This window comes from Dacryopinax primogenitus, assembly GCF_000292625.1.
Source record: "Dacryopinax primogenitus strain DJM-731 SS1 chromosome Unknown DACRYscaffold_5, whole genome shotgun sequence".
NCBI lineage: Eukaryota > Fungi > Basidiomycota > Dacrymycetes > Dacrymycetales > Dacrymycetaceae > Dacryopinax > Dacryopinax primogenitus.
Genome location: NW_024467202.1, coordinates 1,028,481 through 1,045,740, shown reverse-complemented (window position 1 = coordinate 1,045,740; position 17,260 = coordinate 1,028,481). Strand labels below are relative to the sequence as shown.

The 17,260-nt window shown below is 51.2% G+C and overlaps 7 protein-coding genes across 7 annotated transcripts; 3 read left to right on the top strand and 4 right to left on the bottom strand.

Annotated features, from left to right (window-relative positions):
- Window positions 1-36: 36 nt before the first annotated feature.
- On the bottom strand, window positions 37-1,092 carry DACRYDRAFT_87942 (peptidase C12 ubiquitin carboxyl-terminal hydrolase 1; the record flags this gene model as incomplete). The annotated part of the gene is made up of 7 exons (XM_040776831.1): window positions 37-126; window positions 175-413; window positions 458-518; window positions 565-612; window positions 662-828; window positions 879-933; window positions 991-1,092. The coding sequence occupies 7 exons, from the start codon at window positions 1,090-1,092 to the stop codon at window positions 37-39; spliced, it is 762 nt and encodes a 253-aa protein (XP_040630692.1).
- Window positions 1,093-1,238: 146 nt separating this feature from the next.
- Window positions 1,239-2,934, bottom strand: DACRYDRAFT_21234 (zf-ZPR1-domain-containing protein). The gene is made up of 6 exons (XM_040772304.1): window positions 2,910-2,934; window positions 2,734-2,862; window positions 2,058-2,683; window positions 1,866-2,009; window positions 1,610-1,813; window positions 1,239-1,561 (listed from the first exon to the last, which is right to left on the bottom strand). The coding sequence occupies exons 2-6, from the start codon at window positions 2,840-2,842 to the stop codon at window positions 1,364-1,366; spliced, it is 1,281 nt and encodes a 426-aa protein (XP_040630691.1). The 5' UTR covers window positions 2,843-2,862; window positions 2,910-2,934; the 3' UTR covers window positions 1,239-1,363.
- A 544-nt stretch (window positions 2,935-3,478) lies between these two features.
- On the top strand, window positions 3,479-5,361 carry DACRYDRAFT_105951 (DWNN-domain-containing protein; the record flags this gene model as incomplete). Its single annotated transcript, XM_040768176.1, has 5 exons — window positions 3,479-3,650; window positions 3,700-4,069; window positions 4,121-4,441; window positions 4,492-4,843; window positions 4,894-5,361. 5 exons carry the CDS (start codon window positions 3,479-3,481, stop codon window positions 5,359-5,361), a joined length of 1,683 nt encoding a protein of 560 aa, XP_040630690.1.
- A 227-nt stretch (window positions 5,362-5,588) lies between these two features.
- Window positions 5,589-7,059, bottom strand: DACRYDRAFT_49189 (Vps5-domain-containing protein; the record flags this gene model as incomplete). Its single annotated transcript, XM_040774887.1, has 7 exons — window positions 5,589-5,798; window positions 5,853-6,037; window positions 6,093-6,263; window positions 6,315-6,408; window positions 6,459-6,569; window positions 6,622-6,897; window positions 6,949-7,059. 7 exons carry the CDS (start codon window positions 7,057-7,059, stop codon window positions 5,589-5,591), a joined length of 1,158 nt encoding a protein of 385 aa, XP_040630689.1.
- A 2,148-nt stretch (window positions 7,060-9,207) lies between these two features.
- Window positions 9,208-10,930, top strand: DACRYDRAFT_115112 (uncharacterized protein; the record flags this gene model as incomplete). Its single annotated transcript, XM_040769941.1, has 2 exons — window positions 9,208-9,930; window positions 9,978-10,930. Exons 1-2 carry the CDS (start codon window positions 9,213-9,215, stop codon window positions 10,928-10,930), a joined length of 1,671 nt encoding a protein of 556 aa, XP_040630688.1. The 5' UTR covers window positions 9,208-9,212.
- Window positions 10,931-12,031: 1,101 nt separating this feature from the next.
- On the bottom strand, window positions 12,032-14,097 carry DACRYDRAFT_115111 (uncharacterized protein; the record flags this gene model as incomplete). The annotated part of the gene is made up of 4 exons (XM_040769940.1): window positions 12,032-13,518; window positions 13,574-13,684; window positions 13,739-13,978; window positions 14,022-14,097. 4 exons carry the CDS (start codon window positions 14,095-14,097, stop codon window positions 12,032-12,034), a joined length of 1,914 nt encoding a protein of 637 aa, XP_040630687.1.
- A 317-nt stretch (window positions 14,098-14,414) lies between these two features.
- On the top strand, window positions 14,415-16,976 carry DACRYDRAFT_14798 (uncharacterized protein; the record flags this gene model as incomplete). Its single annotated transcript, XM_040771055.1, has 12 exons — window positions 14,415-14,563; window positions 14,611-14,733; window positions 14,883-15,126; window positions 15,266-15,284; window positions 15,345-15,475; window positions 15,567-15,640; window positions 15,690-15,769; window positions 15,831-15,898; window positions 15,934-16,196; window positions 16,220-16,576; window positions 16,624-16,750; window positions 16,803-16,976. The coding sequence occupies 12 exons, from the start codon at window positions 14,415-14,417 to the stop codon at window positions 16,974-16,976; spliced, it is 1,809 nt and encodes a 602-aa protein (XP_040630686.1).
- Between the last annotated feature and the right edge of the window lie 284 nt (window positions 16,977-17,260).

The following is a 17,260-nucleotide window of genomic DNA, read 5'->3' as shown; positions in this document are numbered from 1 at the left end:
ATGTAGTGCCGTCGATAGGCAACTCTCATCTTGTCCCTAGAAATCTGTGGGTGCTAGAGCAGTCATACTAAATTGCAGACTGTTAGTCGAATTGAGGTACTTGTCTTGGGCGACCTTAGCTACATCCTGTATAATTCATCAACATCTAGAACCCCAAAAAATAGTCTCACTTACAGCTAGCATGTCGGTACAAGGGCCATAGTCCACAGGCGTAGCTCTACGACCATCCAGCTCGAGGAGTCGCATGCCATCCGGATCGGACTGGGATTTGGCCTGAATGAAGCAGATGAAGTGCAAATCGGTCTCCAAGTCCGGCGTGATTACAGAACGACCCGCTTCAGCAGCGGCTTTGTGCATCTGGGCAAACAAATTGGTGTTCTCCAGCAATTCTGCCCTCTCTTGTGGTGTCTTGTCTGGGGAGGGTTAGCCAACGAATGTTCCAAATTGCGTTCCATGCCTTTGCATTGCTTGATGAACTGCTCTAGGGGACTACCCAAAGTGATCCTCACGTCTGGTGCCTTTACAACATGAGTATGCGAGGAATGCATTAGAACCCATCCCTACATTGGCCAGGGCATGGAGCAGGGCAATTGTTCCGCATGCGTTGCTGATCTAACAACATATGAGACTTTGTCCACCGGCGAAAGTGACCGTGACTCACAGTCTGCTTGATAAAAATCACATCGGGATCAATAGGATCGCTGCTCGCTGCAGTACGTTTCGCTTCATCTGCACTACGTGCGTCTTCGACTGCTTGAACATTGGGGAATAGCAAAAGGATCGCCTTGACCGGCCGAGGCACCAGAGCCAGGAGTTCGGAGTCCAGTCCTGTTTAGGATTGTATAAAGTCAGGCCAAGAGAGGTGCAAGAGTCCGTACCATACACATCCTGAAAGGAATGGACACTTGTCTGCAAGCCAAGTTGTTGCGCCCACTGTGTTTAATGGTGGTAGGCCACAGTGATTCGCGGTCGTTTGAAGGACAGGCTCACATCATTCATAATGTCCGGATCGCTCTCCAAGGGGATCCATCGGTTTCCGTCTTGCTTAGGTAGTCCGGTGAAGCTCAGAGAGTCATGAGTAGCTACGGCCATCGCAATGGATCTTGATGTTTGAATTGTTGAGCATCAACAGCGAGACTACCATTGATCGCAGCCCTGACACGTGCACGCTAGTAGCATGCGGATGTATTCTCCGCCATGACTCCTGCCGTGGTCGGGTTCTCCAAATTGGGTCCAATGCACATTCTCTATCATTAGATCTCAGAAAGCGGGCATCTATTCTACAAGGACATGACAGCCACACACTCCAACCTCGATATCACGTAATATGTGCTTAGTTCTTCTCCCCCAGAATAGCGCATCGTCAGTCTGTTCGGGGCGGCGGTTCATAACCCTCCACTTTCATATCGTTGAGGCCCAGATCTTCGTTCTGTTCGAAAGTGCGATCATATGTTATGACTTCCATGTTCGGATCAGGGTCTGGCGCATAGAGGTTTTGCAGGTACGAATTGGCTAGTGGGTCGTCAAGGATCAATGTGAATGGCTGAGCAGCAGTCATAACCTGTGGGGGGCTTAGACACACAATTGAAGAGAAGACAGGGGGACGAACTTCTTTGAGACGTCCTAAGAAAATTTCGAACTCTCTATTGTCGCTGCTGTCCGCTGCACCGACGGAGTCTCCACGGAAAACCTTCTCGTTCAGCTCGTCGTAAACTTGAGTCAGAATGCCCTCAACAGTGGTGAAACGGCCACCCAATGTACCCGCATGGAGTACCAAATCGATCTCCGGTATTTGCAAGCCACATGTTTCGCTCTGAGAAGAACAGTCAGAGTCTTGAAGGTGCGCGTCGCTCTGATGATGGTACCTTGAGAATGTCCCTGCTGAGATCTTCTGCATCCTCCACTTTCAGTGTAATCCGCCTTCCTTTATCAGATATTGCGCCACCTGACTTGACCTCGTTATCTCGGTATCCGCATATGTCACAATTCGTAGACATTATGATGATATCCTGTGCATCAGTCAGCCAAACTAGGCGAACGAAATACAATGGGCGTACTTTGAAGTAAGGAATATTGACTTTCTTCATGCGTGTGTCGACTTGGTGACCGCAAGACGAGCATATGCCAGGGAAAACGAAGACTTCCTCAGCAGGCAATTCGTCTTCATCATCTGGGTTCGGTGGGCCTTCCTTTTGTGTAAGCCTTTCCTGTTCCGCATTCTCCGGTTTAATGAGACCCAAAGAAATGTTTTGCTCTGAAGTGCGAGCATATTCCCTCAAGGTCCATTTTGGATCAGCCATGGAATCTTTAAATTCCAAAAAAGAGCTCCCAGCCGGGTCATCTAGTATCACAGTGAAAGGCTTGATGGGATCTTCCGCTTTGCGCTCCTTCATTGTAGGCGCAGCCTCATCATCATCGTCTGGGACGACTTCCTTCAGCCGCTGCAAGAGACTTTCGATCTTCTCATACGTTGGAGGATCTTGGATGCGACGTAGCGGTTGATCACCGCCCAAGTCTTGCATCGTGTCCCGTAGAATTCCCTCTATTGTTGTAAGTTGTCCACGGTGGGGCGGAATGGTGAGGTCAAATTCAGGGATCATCACGGTCGCCGTCTCGGCCTTGACTAGCTGGCGGTCAAGGTCGCCTTGATTCAGTACCTTGACAGTGTAGACGGTTCCCCGTTCTGATCCATGCATTAGTGTCCCACATCGCATTTGAAAGCACCAAATATACCCCTTATAGTACTCGCGGACTGAATTTCGTTGTTCTGGTTCCCGCAGTGCTCGCATCGAAAGGACATGACAATGACTTCTCGGAAGTATGGAATGGATGTAAGGAGCATGCGTGTTACGCCCTGTTCTCCTTTCAGCTGGTTTGCACCGCAGCACATCTGCGACGCACCTGCTCTCCACAGCTCATACACAAACTTTCCACCTCTTGCAGTGGTCGATCCTCATCTATTGGTTCGACATCCGGTTCCTTGCTTTCTTGCTCATCTGTCGTTTCAGCCAGTGCCTCGGTCTCTTCGGCAGCCGATCGGATAGGTTTGAAGAACGGGTCCTGAGATTTGGTGGGCATAAGTATTAATGTAGGTCACGAGTGTTTGCGCCGGCGAAGTCTGTAGGAAATTCTGGGCAAACACGCTGTGCGTCATCATGACTAAGCTGAAATAGATTATGTGATCTTTACTCCCGCTCTTGATCCCCGTGGCGTAATTCTGTCCCTCTGGAAGACACCATCACGACCACCCACGACCGTAAGTGCACCGTGCACGGTCCTTTGTTATTTACTTCTATTCCATCTCCTGTCATCCAGCCGGACTCCATCTCTCCCAGGGCCTTGATTTGTTATATAGCAAATTTATGTTGTCATTGCTGTCTTGATCCACAAGCCCTTCTCTTATTATCGTCCCGATCGTCGTCCTCCCACCCTCTCATCCTTGTTATTTCTCTCGTCCTCAGCCGACAGCCCCATTATCATGGCATCATCGGTATACTATAAGTTCAAATCTCAGCGGGATGAATCCCGGATTACTTTCGATGGCACCGGTATATCCGTCTTTGACCTCAAGCGAGAGATCATGGTTGCGAATAAGATGGGAACCGGTAACGACTTTGATCTGGGAGTGTATGATCCAAAGTCAGACAAAGGTGCGTTTGAGCAAATCTTGATCTGATTGCTTGTATTTACATACCAAAGAATACAACGATGAGGATATTGTTCCACGTTCAAGCTCAGTCGTTGTGCGCCGACAGCCGCCTTCTAAATCTGGCAGAGGCAAAGCGCAGATTTATGTCGCAAACTTGCAAACAGCCACACCGACTCCGGATCCACGCGCCGAAGGTGCGAGGGCACCTGTGAAGCCGCTGCCAAGTTGGAAGCCTGGTCAGGGCTCCATCAGTCAGCGCTTCGACGGTAAAGAGCCATCGAAAGGTGGTGAAAAGCAGGAAGAAAATGCAGAAGACAATCTAGCGTCTACGACTCTGGACGATGAAGAACAGGCGGCGATTGCAGCGATGTTTCAAGCTACCTCTGAGCAGTGGCAGCAGACTCAGGAAAAGATGGCTCAGTTCGTCGTCTTGGTGTATCTAGTCCACAGTTAGACTAATATTTCTCCTAGGGCCACACCGATTCATAATAGCCGTGGGCGGGGAGGATTCAAGGGCGGTCGACCGTATCAGCACCATCAGGCCCATGAGCAACCCTCCCGACCTCCCCCGCTCGGTTACACATGTTATCGTTGTGGACAGAAAGGTCATTGGATTCAAGAGTGCCCCACAAACGGCGACCAGGACTTCGACAATCGGCCGCGAATCAAGCGGACAACCGGTATCCCTCGCAGCTTTCTCAAAGCCGTCGAAAATCCAATTGCGACCGGCAACAACATGCCAGGCGTCATGGTCACACCCGACGGAGGTTATGTGATTGCGCAGGCTGACTCGTAAGGATCTTTTCAAAATGTGCGAGGCTGGAAGTTAACAGTTTATGCAGCGCCACGTGGGAAAAGCAGCGAGCCAAGGCCAAAGCAATCTCCGAGAACGATATCAGAGAGAGGCCAGTCACAGATCCGACTTTTGCATGCCCCGTCTGTTCCAAGCTGTTCAGAGAAGCCACAAGGACACCATGTTGTGGTGCGACGTATTGCGAGGAATGCATCCAAACGCATCTTCTTGAGCATGACTTCGTGTGCCCGAGCTGCAGCAAGCGCATCGGTTCCCTGGACAGATTGGAGCCGGACTCGGAGATGAGGCGAAAAGTAAAACAGTATATCTACAAAGCAATGGAAGAAGCGAAGGAAGAGGACGATGAAAGTTCCAAGGGCCCTCTCGGAGATCTGGGCAAGGTGAGTCATGGCGAATTGCACATGGCAGCGTGCTGACAGAGACGATACAGGTTCCCACGCCGGACGAGAGCATCAATAAGAATGCGCCGAGACCTGACTATTCAGCTCAGATTGCGACTCTTCAAGACTCGATCAAACAAATGACTGCGTTGCTGAGCAAGCCGAATATGAACATGCAGGATCGACAGCGGTTGCAAATCCGATTGCAGCAGACAAATGAACAGCTGGCTCAAATACAGATGATGACTGCGATGTATGAAATGAGCAACGCTGCTGGGGTGGAAGGTATGGAAATGAACGGGATGAACATGGGGATGAACGTGGGGATGAATGGGTTCATGGGATGGCAAGGCAATTATGGACAAGAATTCGGAATGTTTCCGAACCACGATATGGGTATTCAACAGGGAGCCAACTTTGTTCAGCAGCAGGGTCAGCTCCGGGGACAGAAGCGTGGTAGACCACAGGACTTTGTACAGGTCGATCAGAGATCAGAAAAGATGGGTCGGTATTACTGAGCAGTCCTAAAGAGATGTTCAGGCTGAAGCTAGTGTGCTTCATTATTAAACTTCCGCTCAGACTACTTCGAAGCTTCTCATGTACACTCGTAGTTAAGCTAGGAATGATATGCACGGAAAGCCACGACTTCTGACTCAAGGTCGGATTCCCTGCTGTGATCCATTCGTGCTAATGTTTGTTCCGACTCGCTTGAGTAGGACGCCTTGATAATGCTCCCAAGCAGTTATCAGCTGGGACAATAGTCAGATGACGAGTCGTCGGATAAAGAGCCTTTTCGACTGGCCTCCTTCTGTCGGTGAATCATATTCTCTAAGAACATCTCCAACGAATCCTTGAAATCCTCAATTCTTTCCTGCTCAAAACGAGCGATTTCGGACTTGACGAGTTTGGTTACAGATTCAAACTCAGTTTTGGAGTCAAGAGCACGCCTTTCGGCCTATAATTCTTCGTAAGCATCGTCCGTGGCCGAAACAACTGCATCAAAACAGACCGCACTAAGCTGAGCAAGAGACACCCCCGTCGTGTCAGAGGGCAGCTTCCCCTGCCGCTTTGCCTTTTCATGTCCCGCACGCACTTTCCGCACATCAGCTTCGGCGTTCTGCCAGGTTAGATAGACTCGTTCCCGTGACATAAATGCGAGGCGAATGGAGCCGATCAGGCGGGTGTACTCGTCGACTGCCAAGATGCATTCAGTATATTGAAGCGGACAGAAACAGGACAGGAGACTTACTTCCAGCAAGGAAAGTCATAATATCGTCTTTTGCTTGGCTCTCCTGAAGGTCTTTCACTCGGCTCTCGACTTCTCTAAGCATGCTAACGCTATGCGAGAGCTGCTTGCTCAGGCCGGACTGGGCAAGCTCTGCCACGGCTTGGGACAGTTCGTTAGCAGCGGTAACCACATCTTCAGGACGATGTTCAAAATTTATTTGGTATCAGCGGCAAGTTCACGCACCAGCTCTCTGCTTCGAAACTGCCTCAATCGCCTTGATTAGCCCCCTGAACTGAGATTCCAGGGCATCAAGATATATCTTCCTGTTCTCAAACCACTGACTCTCGATTAGAACATGAAAGACGTAGCAGGGAAGTCAGTACGTACGTCATCATTCTCGATGAACTTGGGACCAGTCAGCGTACTCCCAATAGTGGCCATCAATCCGGGCGTGCTAGCCGACGGATTGACGCCGACTTCCGTCTTCCTGTGCTTGATCTATCATCACGTATCAGTGACCACGCCCTCTAGCAAGATCAACACCACTCACATCCATTGCAAACGAATCTGACTCTAAGAATAGTTTCAAAGCAGGGTCGGTGTATAACAGAGGATGATCCACAATTTTCTGGATGCACTTATTGAGTGCCTGTCTCCTCGTCTCCACGAACGTCTCCTCGAAGCGGCCAAAGGAATGCTTCTCCGGCACAGGGGGGACGATGACGCCGGGGTTGCTCAGGCAGAGAGCGTCGCACAGCCAGAGAAAGTCAGAATACCGTCGAAGGACAGAGAAGGACACTTTGCGGAAAAGATTGGGGGAGCTTGTCTACAATTGCCGTTAGTGTTCAGGTTGATGAGAAGGATGGGAAAGATGTACAGTCGTATGGACGGTGTATACGATATGGGCATTGATGGGATCGCCAACCTTCTGTGGATCGCCAACAGTGACATTGATACTGGGCCTATCCGGGTCCACTCGTCGTTTCATTCCCCTGGGTACCGGAGCCTATCAACATAATCAGTCCCAAGGCACTCCCGGTTCCCGTATTGACAATACATACCTGAACGGCCTCCACCTCTTCCTCCGTCTCCGTGACATCTGTGGCTGCTTGTGCATGTCTATCGCCGAGCATCTCACCCTCTCCCGGGGTCAACCAACCCCCCGGCGTTATCGCCGGGCTCGTAACGCTAACACCATGCCACCCCGCGTCCTCCGCTCCAGGCATGGTAAGGTCGCTCAAGGTCCGATCTGCTACACGCTTATACTGCGTCTCTAGTGGAGACAAGAATGCTGGCTCTGGAGATGGACCGAGGCCGGGATGCTGGGTCCATGTGTGGGAAGAGGGGGAGAGGGGCTCCGCAATTGTCTGCATCGGTTGGGAGGGGTGGGGCGCCGGGGGGCTCGCAACGCGTGTCGGGGTTTGAACGAGAGGAGAGGGGATCTCCGATGGGGGAAGAGGGGTGCGGAGGGCGGTGAGTAGCTCTGGAGGAGGGGAGACCGATGCGGCGACTGCTGGAACTGTGGGCTGAGCCACTGGCTCGGCGACAGCAGCAATGGGTATTGGTTTCGGAGGCTCGGGCTTAGCGGGGACAGGATGTGCAGGAACTGGCTCGGGTTCTGCTGGCGGTAAATTATCGGTTCCAGGCACAACCACAGGCACAGCGGCAGTGGTGGCAGCAGGTCCTTGAGCAGCAGGTACGGGTGCTGCCGGTTCCACTTTGACCGGCGGGACAAGCTGGTTAACTTCTGCTGATTTTGGAGGCACCTTTCTGCTCACTGGCCTTCTTTTTGGCGTGGGTGGAGGCTTGAACTTGGGCCCTGCAAAGGCACCCGAGGGGGAATCGTCCGCGATTCCGAGGCTGTCCAGGAGGTCCGCGGTAGATTTTCTGTCTTGAACGGGTGTGAAGTGGGAAGACGTGGACGCTATCATGGGGTTAGCAGGGGCGAATGGGTTTCCGAATGCCGATGCACCCAGCGGAGAGTCGTATATCGAGTCCGGAAGGCCGGAGATAGATGCCATGGTCGGCAGTGGAGTGGAGTCACTGAGGATAGACGAGGTTGTGACTGGTGTGGGGAAGGAAGGTTCGTAGGGTGATGGTACCGTGGGTACATCGTATGGACGTACTGGCTCTGGAGCGACGAGGACCTGTTCTTCCTGTGTTTGTTCGTCGTATACTTCTCTGAAGGGTGGTGAGAGTGTTGAAGACCTGGGCGGCGGCGGTTGCTCATGTTCCTCATCGATATCGTCGTGTGATTGTACATCTCTTGTTGCAATAGGAGAAGTGTTTGGAGATTCAGAGTGGAATCGTGCGTGCGTGCGAGCGAGCGGCGACGCTGGCTGGGCTGTACCTTGTTGAGTGACGTAGAATGACGCCCATGGATCAGACGTCGGCGATCGTACATCAGCGAATGGGTTATCTCCGTTTGCAAATGGGTTCGACACCGCGTTCCCATGGCTGAATAAATCATCAAACCCGCCTTGTTCCATATTGGTTCGTGATGTGGGAGGAGAGTAGTACTGGTCTAGTGCGTGCATACACGATGGGAAACTCGTGACCCGCAGTCACGGAAGCAACACAACACAGCCACATTACCCGTCATAAAAGGCGAAATTAATTCCTCCGATGACCCCAATTCGGAGGCAAAGTCGCCAGAATGGCCCTCAGCCCTCTGGCACGGCGTTAGGGATACATTTGCACTTCTGAAGTTAAAATAGGGCACGTATGCTAAGAGAACAAAGTTGGGGTCCTGCAAGTCACAGATTGACAAGATTTGACAGAGACCTCTCAGTGATAGGGAAAAAGGAGAGAACAAATAACACCGTCGTCTACTGCGTGCTTGTTACTTTTGTTGTTCACTGTTTCTGTAATTTTGAATTTCGTTAATATATGCACTTTTGGGTGAATGTTATCGCAGGCTTGGGCAGGACCCCTGATTTATGTATTTTCCCAAACACCCTTTTTATTCAGCTTCAGAAGCCAAATGCGTCCCTAACGCCGCTCCAGAGGGGTCATTGAGGGAAATTGAGCCCGGAGGGCCATTTGGGCGATTTTGCCTCCGAATTGGGGTCATCGGAGGAATTAACTCTAAAAGGCGCGTTCAACATCGCCCATTCCATCACTCACGTGAGACATCCCACTATGAGGGCTCATGGAATCCTCCTACAACGACGGCAAACCACCCAGCACACCTTCGATGACAGCGGAATTGAGATAAAGGGGGGCATAGTACCCATGCGATCGGAGGGCGAAGCCGCTACCTACATGAAAGGATTCCCTCACAGAGATGAATGCACCCCCACCTACGTCCCACCGCTCTACGACCTCTGCCTCGACCTCGTCAAGCGCAAACCCGCTCTCTTCGACTCTATCACAGAGGTATTAGCCGCCGACCAGGCTGTACGCTGTATCCGTATGCTGATCAGGGATGCCCAAGACCTGAAATATGTGCGGCCGCTTACATGGCTCGCCTGGGTGAAAGCATATGGTCACGACTTGGGTGAAGAGCTGCTATCATACCCTCTGCTGGCGCTGAGCGACGCCCATATTCTCGATATCTCCCGCGCACCAGAAAGCACATCATTCTGTCTGCTTGTTGACCTCAACCTCGCTGCTTGCAGGAACTTGGACGATGCCAACATCCGCCAACTAGGAGCTCTTGACAATCTCTGCGTGCTGAACACGAGTCAGACGACCATCACCCACGCAGGAGTTCAGGCGCTGTCGCAAGCACTGGTGGTGGATCAGGACGGGACACTGAGAGGGCCATGGCGATTACGGGTTTGGAAGTTGGACCACACCCGAGTCACCCCCATGGCACTAGAGTTTCTCCAAAAGTGGCCTCTCTTGTGTGCTCTCGGTACGTCCCTTTACACCCACTAACAGCTTCGCTCTAACTATCCACAGACCTCACAGCAGATACCATGCGCAAAATGACACCTCCCTCGGGCTGGCATACCCCCAGTCCCGACGAACTCGCCCTCTTCCAGCCTCGTGCAGACCGCTACCTCTCGGCCGTTCAGCCACCCCTCTTCCCCAGCCACCCCACAGTCGTCTCTGTCCAAGAACACTATCCACAGACTGTCCCGCGGATAATCGACCTGACCCCGTGGTATAACATGTTGCGCCCAATGATCGAGGAGCAGGCGCGCTACCGAGCTAGCAGGGAAGTTGCACCCAGGTTCAACAACATGTTGCCCGGAGACCCTTATTTCGATATTCACTCCGATGAGGACGAGTGGGACGAAGAGGGCGGGTGGTGGGACCCAGAGTGGGAAAGGGAGAGAGACAGTGAGGGATATGGCTCGGAGGAATACGATTCGAACCCAGAGTATGAGAACTGGGACGTAGCGGATGGAGAATTGGGCGTAGAAGATGGAAACTCAATAACAGAGGACTACAGCACGGGGAGCAACCATTCGAACTCGGAGGTTGATCCAGCTGCAGACCCTCATCCAAACAACTCTCAAGCTGGTACGGGTATGGCGGGAGAGCAACTGCAAGCGGCCACGACCGAGGCAGAAATTCAGCATCGCGAGACAGCCGCGCGCGAGTTCTATCGCCCTCTCAATCCATCGGTCCCACGCGTAGCAGCAACAGGAAACGACGCCAGCTTACGCGCAACACAGCTTGCAAACTCTCTACTTTTCTGTCGCACGCCGCCTCCCTGCTCTGTTCTTACAGGTGTGGTAGAAGCAGCTAAGAAATCCCGGACTGCCGCCGCTCTGACGGTCGAGAACCACAAGAACGCGGACCAAGCCGTGGCCAGAAAGCGGCAGAAAACGGTACACACTCCATCTCTAGCTTCGCTTTACACCAACCAGTCCCGCCCTTCCACTACGACAGGCGTCAATAATTGACGCGTCCCGAACCAGTCTTTCAGCGCTTCATCGCCATTTGCGCGGAAGCCTACCGAGGAACGCGTCCTGGATGCCACGGGAGCATCGATCGGTATGAAGCAATCTAGTGGCCGAGCTCGCGGCAAGTTGTCGTTATTCCGGCCTCCCTGAACATCACCGAGCGTATTGATCCGTCTCATCCCTTCTGAGGCCTCTATCTCTCCATATCGGCAATTTTCTTGAAATCAAGGTCACATAGTCTATAGGACATTGTACCCACTTGCAGTGCCCGTCCACACGGTCTACGAATACATCTACTTGTCCTGATGCGACTTCGATCATCATTTTGGGAGCAAGAATGCCCGCATCTCCGGCACCAGCCCTGACATCAAGATGTCTCCATGCCGTCCTTGCATGGGCTATCGGAAGCAGATATCCTCCCCACATCCCACTCGGACTTTCTTTATACGATGAGAATGAATCTGTTGTATAATAATTCAATAGTTGAAGAAGGATGTACAGTGAAGGGGCACGCATAGGTTACGCGCTTCACATTACGTGTTGGCACGTACTGTCCTGCATGTCAGAGAGAGAGATGATCAAACTGGGTTTTATGTTCCATGAATGGAAGGAAAGCTTGCAGTGCGCGACTGCGATACGATGCGAAGATTAATGAAGTCAGGTTTGAGCCCACGTGTGATTGAGGAGCACAAATGGCAGCCCTTTCACACACACAGGCACTCTGATGGCGATATACTGCACTCGATTGCAATGATGATGCTGGTCTCTTGTGAACTAGTGAGGAATATTAACTCGCCTGGAAATGTACGCTCGGTCGCCTGGGTAACGAACGCCTCATTAGTAAGGTAGCTTGACCAGGTCAGAACACATGAATTAACCTCTGGAAGAAAGCAACGCTCTGATTTCGAACATGGCGGAGTGCAAAGCCGAGCCTATCCAGGAAATGCATATGTTCGTGTCTGACACTCCTCAGGATGGAAAATTTTACCTACCATTACATGCACCGTGACTACATATGAATGAACTGATCTACAACAATCTATCCATACAGATCTTATCAAAGCAAATGCGTCACTTACATTGCGCGGGGGTTTCGACTCTTCAAGCACCCTTCGTCTCGATCTTCATTGCCTGATTCCCATTCACAGGTTTCCAGGGTTTAGTCATTAAGAATCTCTTCATCTCGGCCTCCAGTTCATCCCACAGCTGCTTGCGATCTTGATGGGTATTTGGTCGCACCTCTGGCCACGAATCTCCAGGTGCATAACCGGACAGAGCCAGCAGTTGAGATGGCTTGACTCTGGCCGTCGAGCGGAGGAAAGTGAGGACCGGAGAGAACACAAGGTGGGCGTAATATCGCCCTGCAATGCTGCGAAGTGGTATGGTGACTGTGCTGCGCGCGCCCAGGACGGGATTGAACCGAAATCCCAGGGGTGGCTCTGGCAGAGACCCCATCGGTACGAGATCGTTTAAGGACGATCCATCATCACCGTGGCCAGGCTCTTTCTTGGCATACTCATTTTGTGCGTCATCCCCCGTCTCGTCCTCAGGAACGGTCTCGTATAATGTACCGGAGAGCCAAATGTCTGAGATGCTGGTGGGCTTGCATGTATGAATTTTTGTAATTTTGAAGAACAAGGTCCTTGTTTCTGCCCCTTGTGACAGCAGTGGAAGCAGAGGATTCCCTTCGAGGCTTTTGCCCTGTAGTCGAACAAGATCCCCAACCCAAATGCTTTCGGCACCCCACCAAATGGTGTCCCATGTGTCCTGTGGCTGGACCGTTGAAGAAGTCGTCTCCGACTTCGAACGGTGTGAAGTGGTCGCTGGATCTCCACCCGCTGTCCGGACCAGGGTCCAGAGATCAGCTATACGCCAGGTCATCACGAGCCCCTTTAGGAACGCTGGCCAAGAGCTGTCGAAGGTCGCCTGTCTTGGCTCGTGATTAATCGCGGTGTCTCGATAAATCTTGACGTCGGATAGTTTATCAAATGAAGCGTCATTGGCGAGGTTCGGAGGGCGAGAAGTCCCTAGGAACTGATGAAGGTTCATCGGGATCTGATAGGCATGATATGGCAGCGCATCGAGGGCTTCCACAGTCGAATAGTGGACAGTGCCAAGAAGCTTCAGCTTCAATGCTTGTTGCCGATCCATACCTGCCTCCGTTCGCAGAGGGCGAATAGCAATATCCACGATCACACCAGGCCAGCAATCGATTGTCTCACCGGTGTCGGCCCGCATCGGCGGGCGCACATGGGCCCATACCAATTCTCCTATCCGATAAGGTGGATGATCTCGGAGCTCCGAAAGTGCAGATAATCCGGGGGGTTCGATAGTGGAAGTTGGTGAAGCTGGTGGCGTTTCACGAAGATCGACACCGTGGTCAGCTCTTCCAAAATCGGTTCTCAGTTTGGGAACGTTATACCAGCGGTCGACGTTGACGCCCAGCCGCTGACTGAGCACTTTTTGGGGGGTACCGGTGCACCATTGGCATTCGCAGTTGCGCTGGTTGAGCGTGGGATCTGTCAGTAGCCAGGCGGCGTGAAATGCGAATTCTGCAGGTGATCGGAAGTTGTTGACATATTTGGAACCTGAAAATCAATAAGATATCCGAAAGTGACTAAGTTTCAAATCTAATAAACACACCCCACAAGTACAAATCGTCAGATTTGGCCGATGCGCCAGTTAGCCTCGGCTTTGAATATAGAGCATAGTGTTCTGGGAAGTCTTCGATGGAGTACTGGAAATATCGATTCACTGATCGGAATCTCCTGTAAGGGGGTGTCACACAAATATAAAAGACACGCTGACCTTTAAGACCGGGAAGAAGTCTTGTTAGGAATTCGCCAACTTTTTGTCTCCAATGTTTGTGTCGTTTGTCTGCTCGGGAGATGAGCACCTCGCGGGAGTGTGCACTAGGCTTGCAGTGTGGAGATCCGTCACTCCTGTGGAGCTGAAAAACACCATTTTCTGGTAGTTTGAAAGGAAGCTTCGAGGCGGACACGTTGAAGAATAATGTGTCGTTGAAGTGTGTCGGAGGAGTAAGAGAGACTTAGAGTTGACTCAGTGGCCACGAGTTAATTCCTCCGATGACCATTTTCCTTCAATGACCCCTCCAGAGCGGCGTTAGGGAGGCATTTGCCCATTCGGAAGCTGAGTAAAAAAGTCATTGGGAAAATACAAAAATTTAGGGGTCCTGCTGAAGCTCACGATGACATTGGGTGACATCCCTCCAGCCCCTAGATAGGTAGAAACGCAAAATGGAAGCAATTTTGACGGGTCCGAATCACATGCTGTGCGGACCCCCCTTTCCCGCAGGATGCGCACTCACTCTGCACAGATTCCTAAATTTGGGTGAGTCACATGCTGAACGCGTGCCCTTTGCTTCCATAGGAGGCGTGTCAACTGAGCATGCCTTAAAGTACTACTTATCTCTGCATTGTCCATCTCTCTCTTCTCTCTCTCATCTTGATTAACTACTATAACAATGGCTGTCCCACGGCTCTCCACTGGTTGTATTGAGGAGATGGTGACTGTGTCTCTTGCCTCAGATACCAGCCCTGTCATCCTGCAGCTTCTTGAGTGTAGCAAGGAGCTCAATGCAGAGGGCAACATGTTCAACCTGCCTTACTTTATGTGAGTCGTGTTTCATCAAGGCTGCATGTGAACTGATCTTCTACCAGCTTGACACTCTTGGATGGTGCATCCTTTGTTACAAAGGTGGTGCTGCACTCATCTGTTGTGCCCAGGTTGCACAATGAGGAGATCGAGGTGTACAACATCATCACTTTGACATTGTATGAGAGGTTTGTGGGTCCCAGGAACAGGTACACCTCTTGTTCAATCAGCACAGCCTAAACCTGTTCTGACCCCTCTCCAGCGTCACCTTGATCATAAACTTTGACTTGTACACCACCTGGTTTAGTCACATTTCAATGCCCATTGCTTTTCCTAGTTGGGCGAACATTGTCTCTGACTGGCAAGCAGGCCACTGTTCTTTGGGCTATGTGACTGCCCCTTACAAATTTCACTATGTCTGGCCCCTGCTTCCACAGGCTGTGCCCCCTCCCCTTACAACCCAAATCACCATGATCAGTGTGGGGGTTGTGCCCCCTGACTTTGTTGCACCAATGCTTCCAGTCCTTCCCCCACCCCCAGTGCCCATTCCTACCCAGGTCAACTGTCTCCTCCCAATCAATGTGAGTCTGGATCACACTGCCTTGCATTATTACACAAGGCACCCTACCCATGTTCCGGGGATTGCAGCACAGCCTGTGCCTCTGCCAATTGTACCCCCTGCATTGGGTACAACTCCTTTCATTGCTCCCATTCAAACAGTGCAAATGTACCAAGCTGGGTAAGCATCTCTCATGTATCCAACCTCCAGGAGCTGATGAGTGCAGACTGAATGTCCAAGTGAGAATCACAAGGATCCGACACAAGGATAAGGGAACAATCAATGTTCTCTGCCACAATTTGATGGGCGAGATTGACCTTGTTGTGTGCCATCCTGTCTGTGCCAAGTTTGCCAATGTTGAGGTGGGTAAGGTGAGCCTCAATCTGTGCAGCTGTTCTTCTATTCTGTCTAATCATATCATACCCTAGGTATATACAATTTTCAATCTCAATGCTATTGTAGTGGTTCAAGAATACTGCCGTTCATTCCATGCATCCCAGCTTGACTTCCACCACCAGCAGAGTGACATCACTGAGGTTAGTAGGCTGCACTCTTGTCCCTGTATTATCTGACTTTCATTACCAGGTCCCTGATGATGGGACAATCCCAGAATTTCATTTTAACATCTGCTGAATTGTCCAAATCCCCAAATTGCCAGATAAGAAGTGTATTGGTCAGTGATCTCACTGTGATGTGCAGCCTTCCACTTAGCTGATTTCCCCTCAGATGTGCCCTGCATTATTGCCAACACCAGCAATGTCATGCACAGGAAGGCACTGAGGCAGGCAAGCTATGTAAGCTAAGATTTCTTATACCACAGGCTGCACAGTCTGAAGGAAACCAGGGATACACTGCTGGTGCACAGACAACCCGCGTGGACATGTGGCTCTTGGACAACACTGGTTGCTGCATTCATTTGGTGGCTTTCGACAAATATTGGTTGCAGTTTGATGGAAAAGATGGAAAGCTTGCCCTGCTGAAGAACATATGCATCAACAAGCATCACAGTCTGTCCCTGAAAACTGTCTCAGACTACACAAAGATTTTTTGGAACCCTGCAAGCATTCCGGGATATGCTGCGATGGTCACCTGGTAAGTTTCCCATCTGTGACCAGGCTGTGCATCCTCAGAACGTTTGGGTGGGACTTTGCAAAGGATGATCCTGTGCAATGGCACCTCTTGAGTGCTGCCTGCAGTGCAGATGGCGCAGCCTCCCTTGCAAGTCGCCATCAGATCACTCTCCCCTTGCTGCTTACCATCACTGAGGTCTGCACTTGGCACCTGGATGAGGGTGAGATCCCCCAGATGTTCCGGATCCAGGGCAGAATCAACATCAACAAGGAGAAGAGCATCACATATGCAGGCTGCGCCACACTGCACTGCAACACAAAGGCTACCACCCCTGCTGAAGGATTGCATGGCATTTTTGACTGTGAGACATGTGATCAGAACTATATGGCCCCTGTTGCAAAGTAAGTTTTGTCTTTCAGTATGCACTGAGTTCATGCACAGCCTTCAGGTATTGCTTGTACTTTACCATTGTGGATGACAAAGGGCAGACCCAACATCCAACTGCATTTGACACTGCTGTGACTGGCATGCTGAACATTGATGCTAGCATGATGAGCATGCTATATACGGATGTGGTAAGTCTATGTACAAATTCCAGTGTGTGCAGCCTGGCTGATCCTGTTGCAGAGGGGCTACCAGCCTATCCATGCTTGTAACCTCACTCAGGCTGCTGAGGCTCACTATGTGTTCACTGTCCAGGCATCCACGAGAGCCAGTGGGTTCTGGAAAGGACATAAGCAGTGGATTGTCACAGAGACACAGAAGATTGGGCACACATATGACATTAATGATGAGGAGTAGGACTCCCCCAGCAGTGCTCCCTGTACAGCCCCCCATATGTACATTAGATAGCAATGCATGTACATGATAATGCAGTTGGCAGGGAGGCTGTGCAGCCTGTCTCACCCAATGAAGTTACATCAACAAAGGAACATCACATGGCAAAAAAAGAAGATAGGATTTTCATTCAGACAGATGATCCCTGCCCTCCCTCCCCATGTCATGCTTCCCACTGTCTGTGCTGCTGTCAGGGCACCAGCTCATTGCTTGGTCAAGAGACATGACTAAGCCTTTATGACATGGAA

What these genes read in the sequence shown, in the direction of transcription:
- DACRYDRAFT_21234 (XM_040772304.1), bottom strand. Translation starts at nt 2,842, where the DNA reads ATGCTCCTTACATCCATTCCATACTTCCGAGAAGTCATTGTCATGTCC. An exon ending in TCAATATTCCTTACTTCAAA is followed by an intron (nt 2,010 to 2,057) that starts GTACGCCCATTG and finishes ACTGATGCACAG; the next exon opens with GATATCATCATAATGTCTAC. An exon ending in TCTTAGGACGTCTCAAAGAA is followed by an intron (nt 1,562 to 1,609) that starts GTTCGTCCCCCT and finishes AGCCCCCCACAG; the next exon opens with GTTATGACTGCTGCTCAGCC.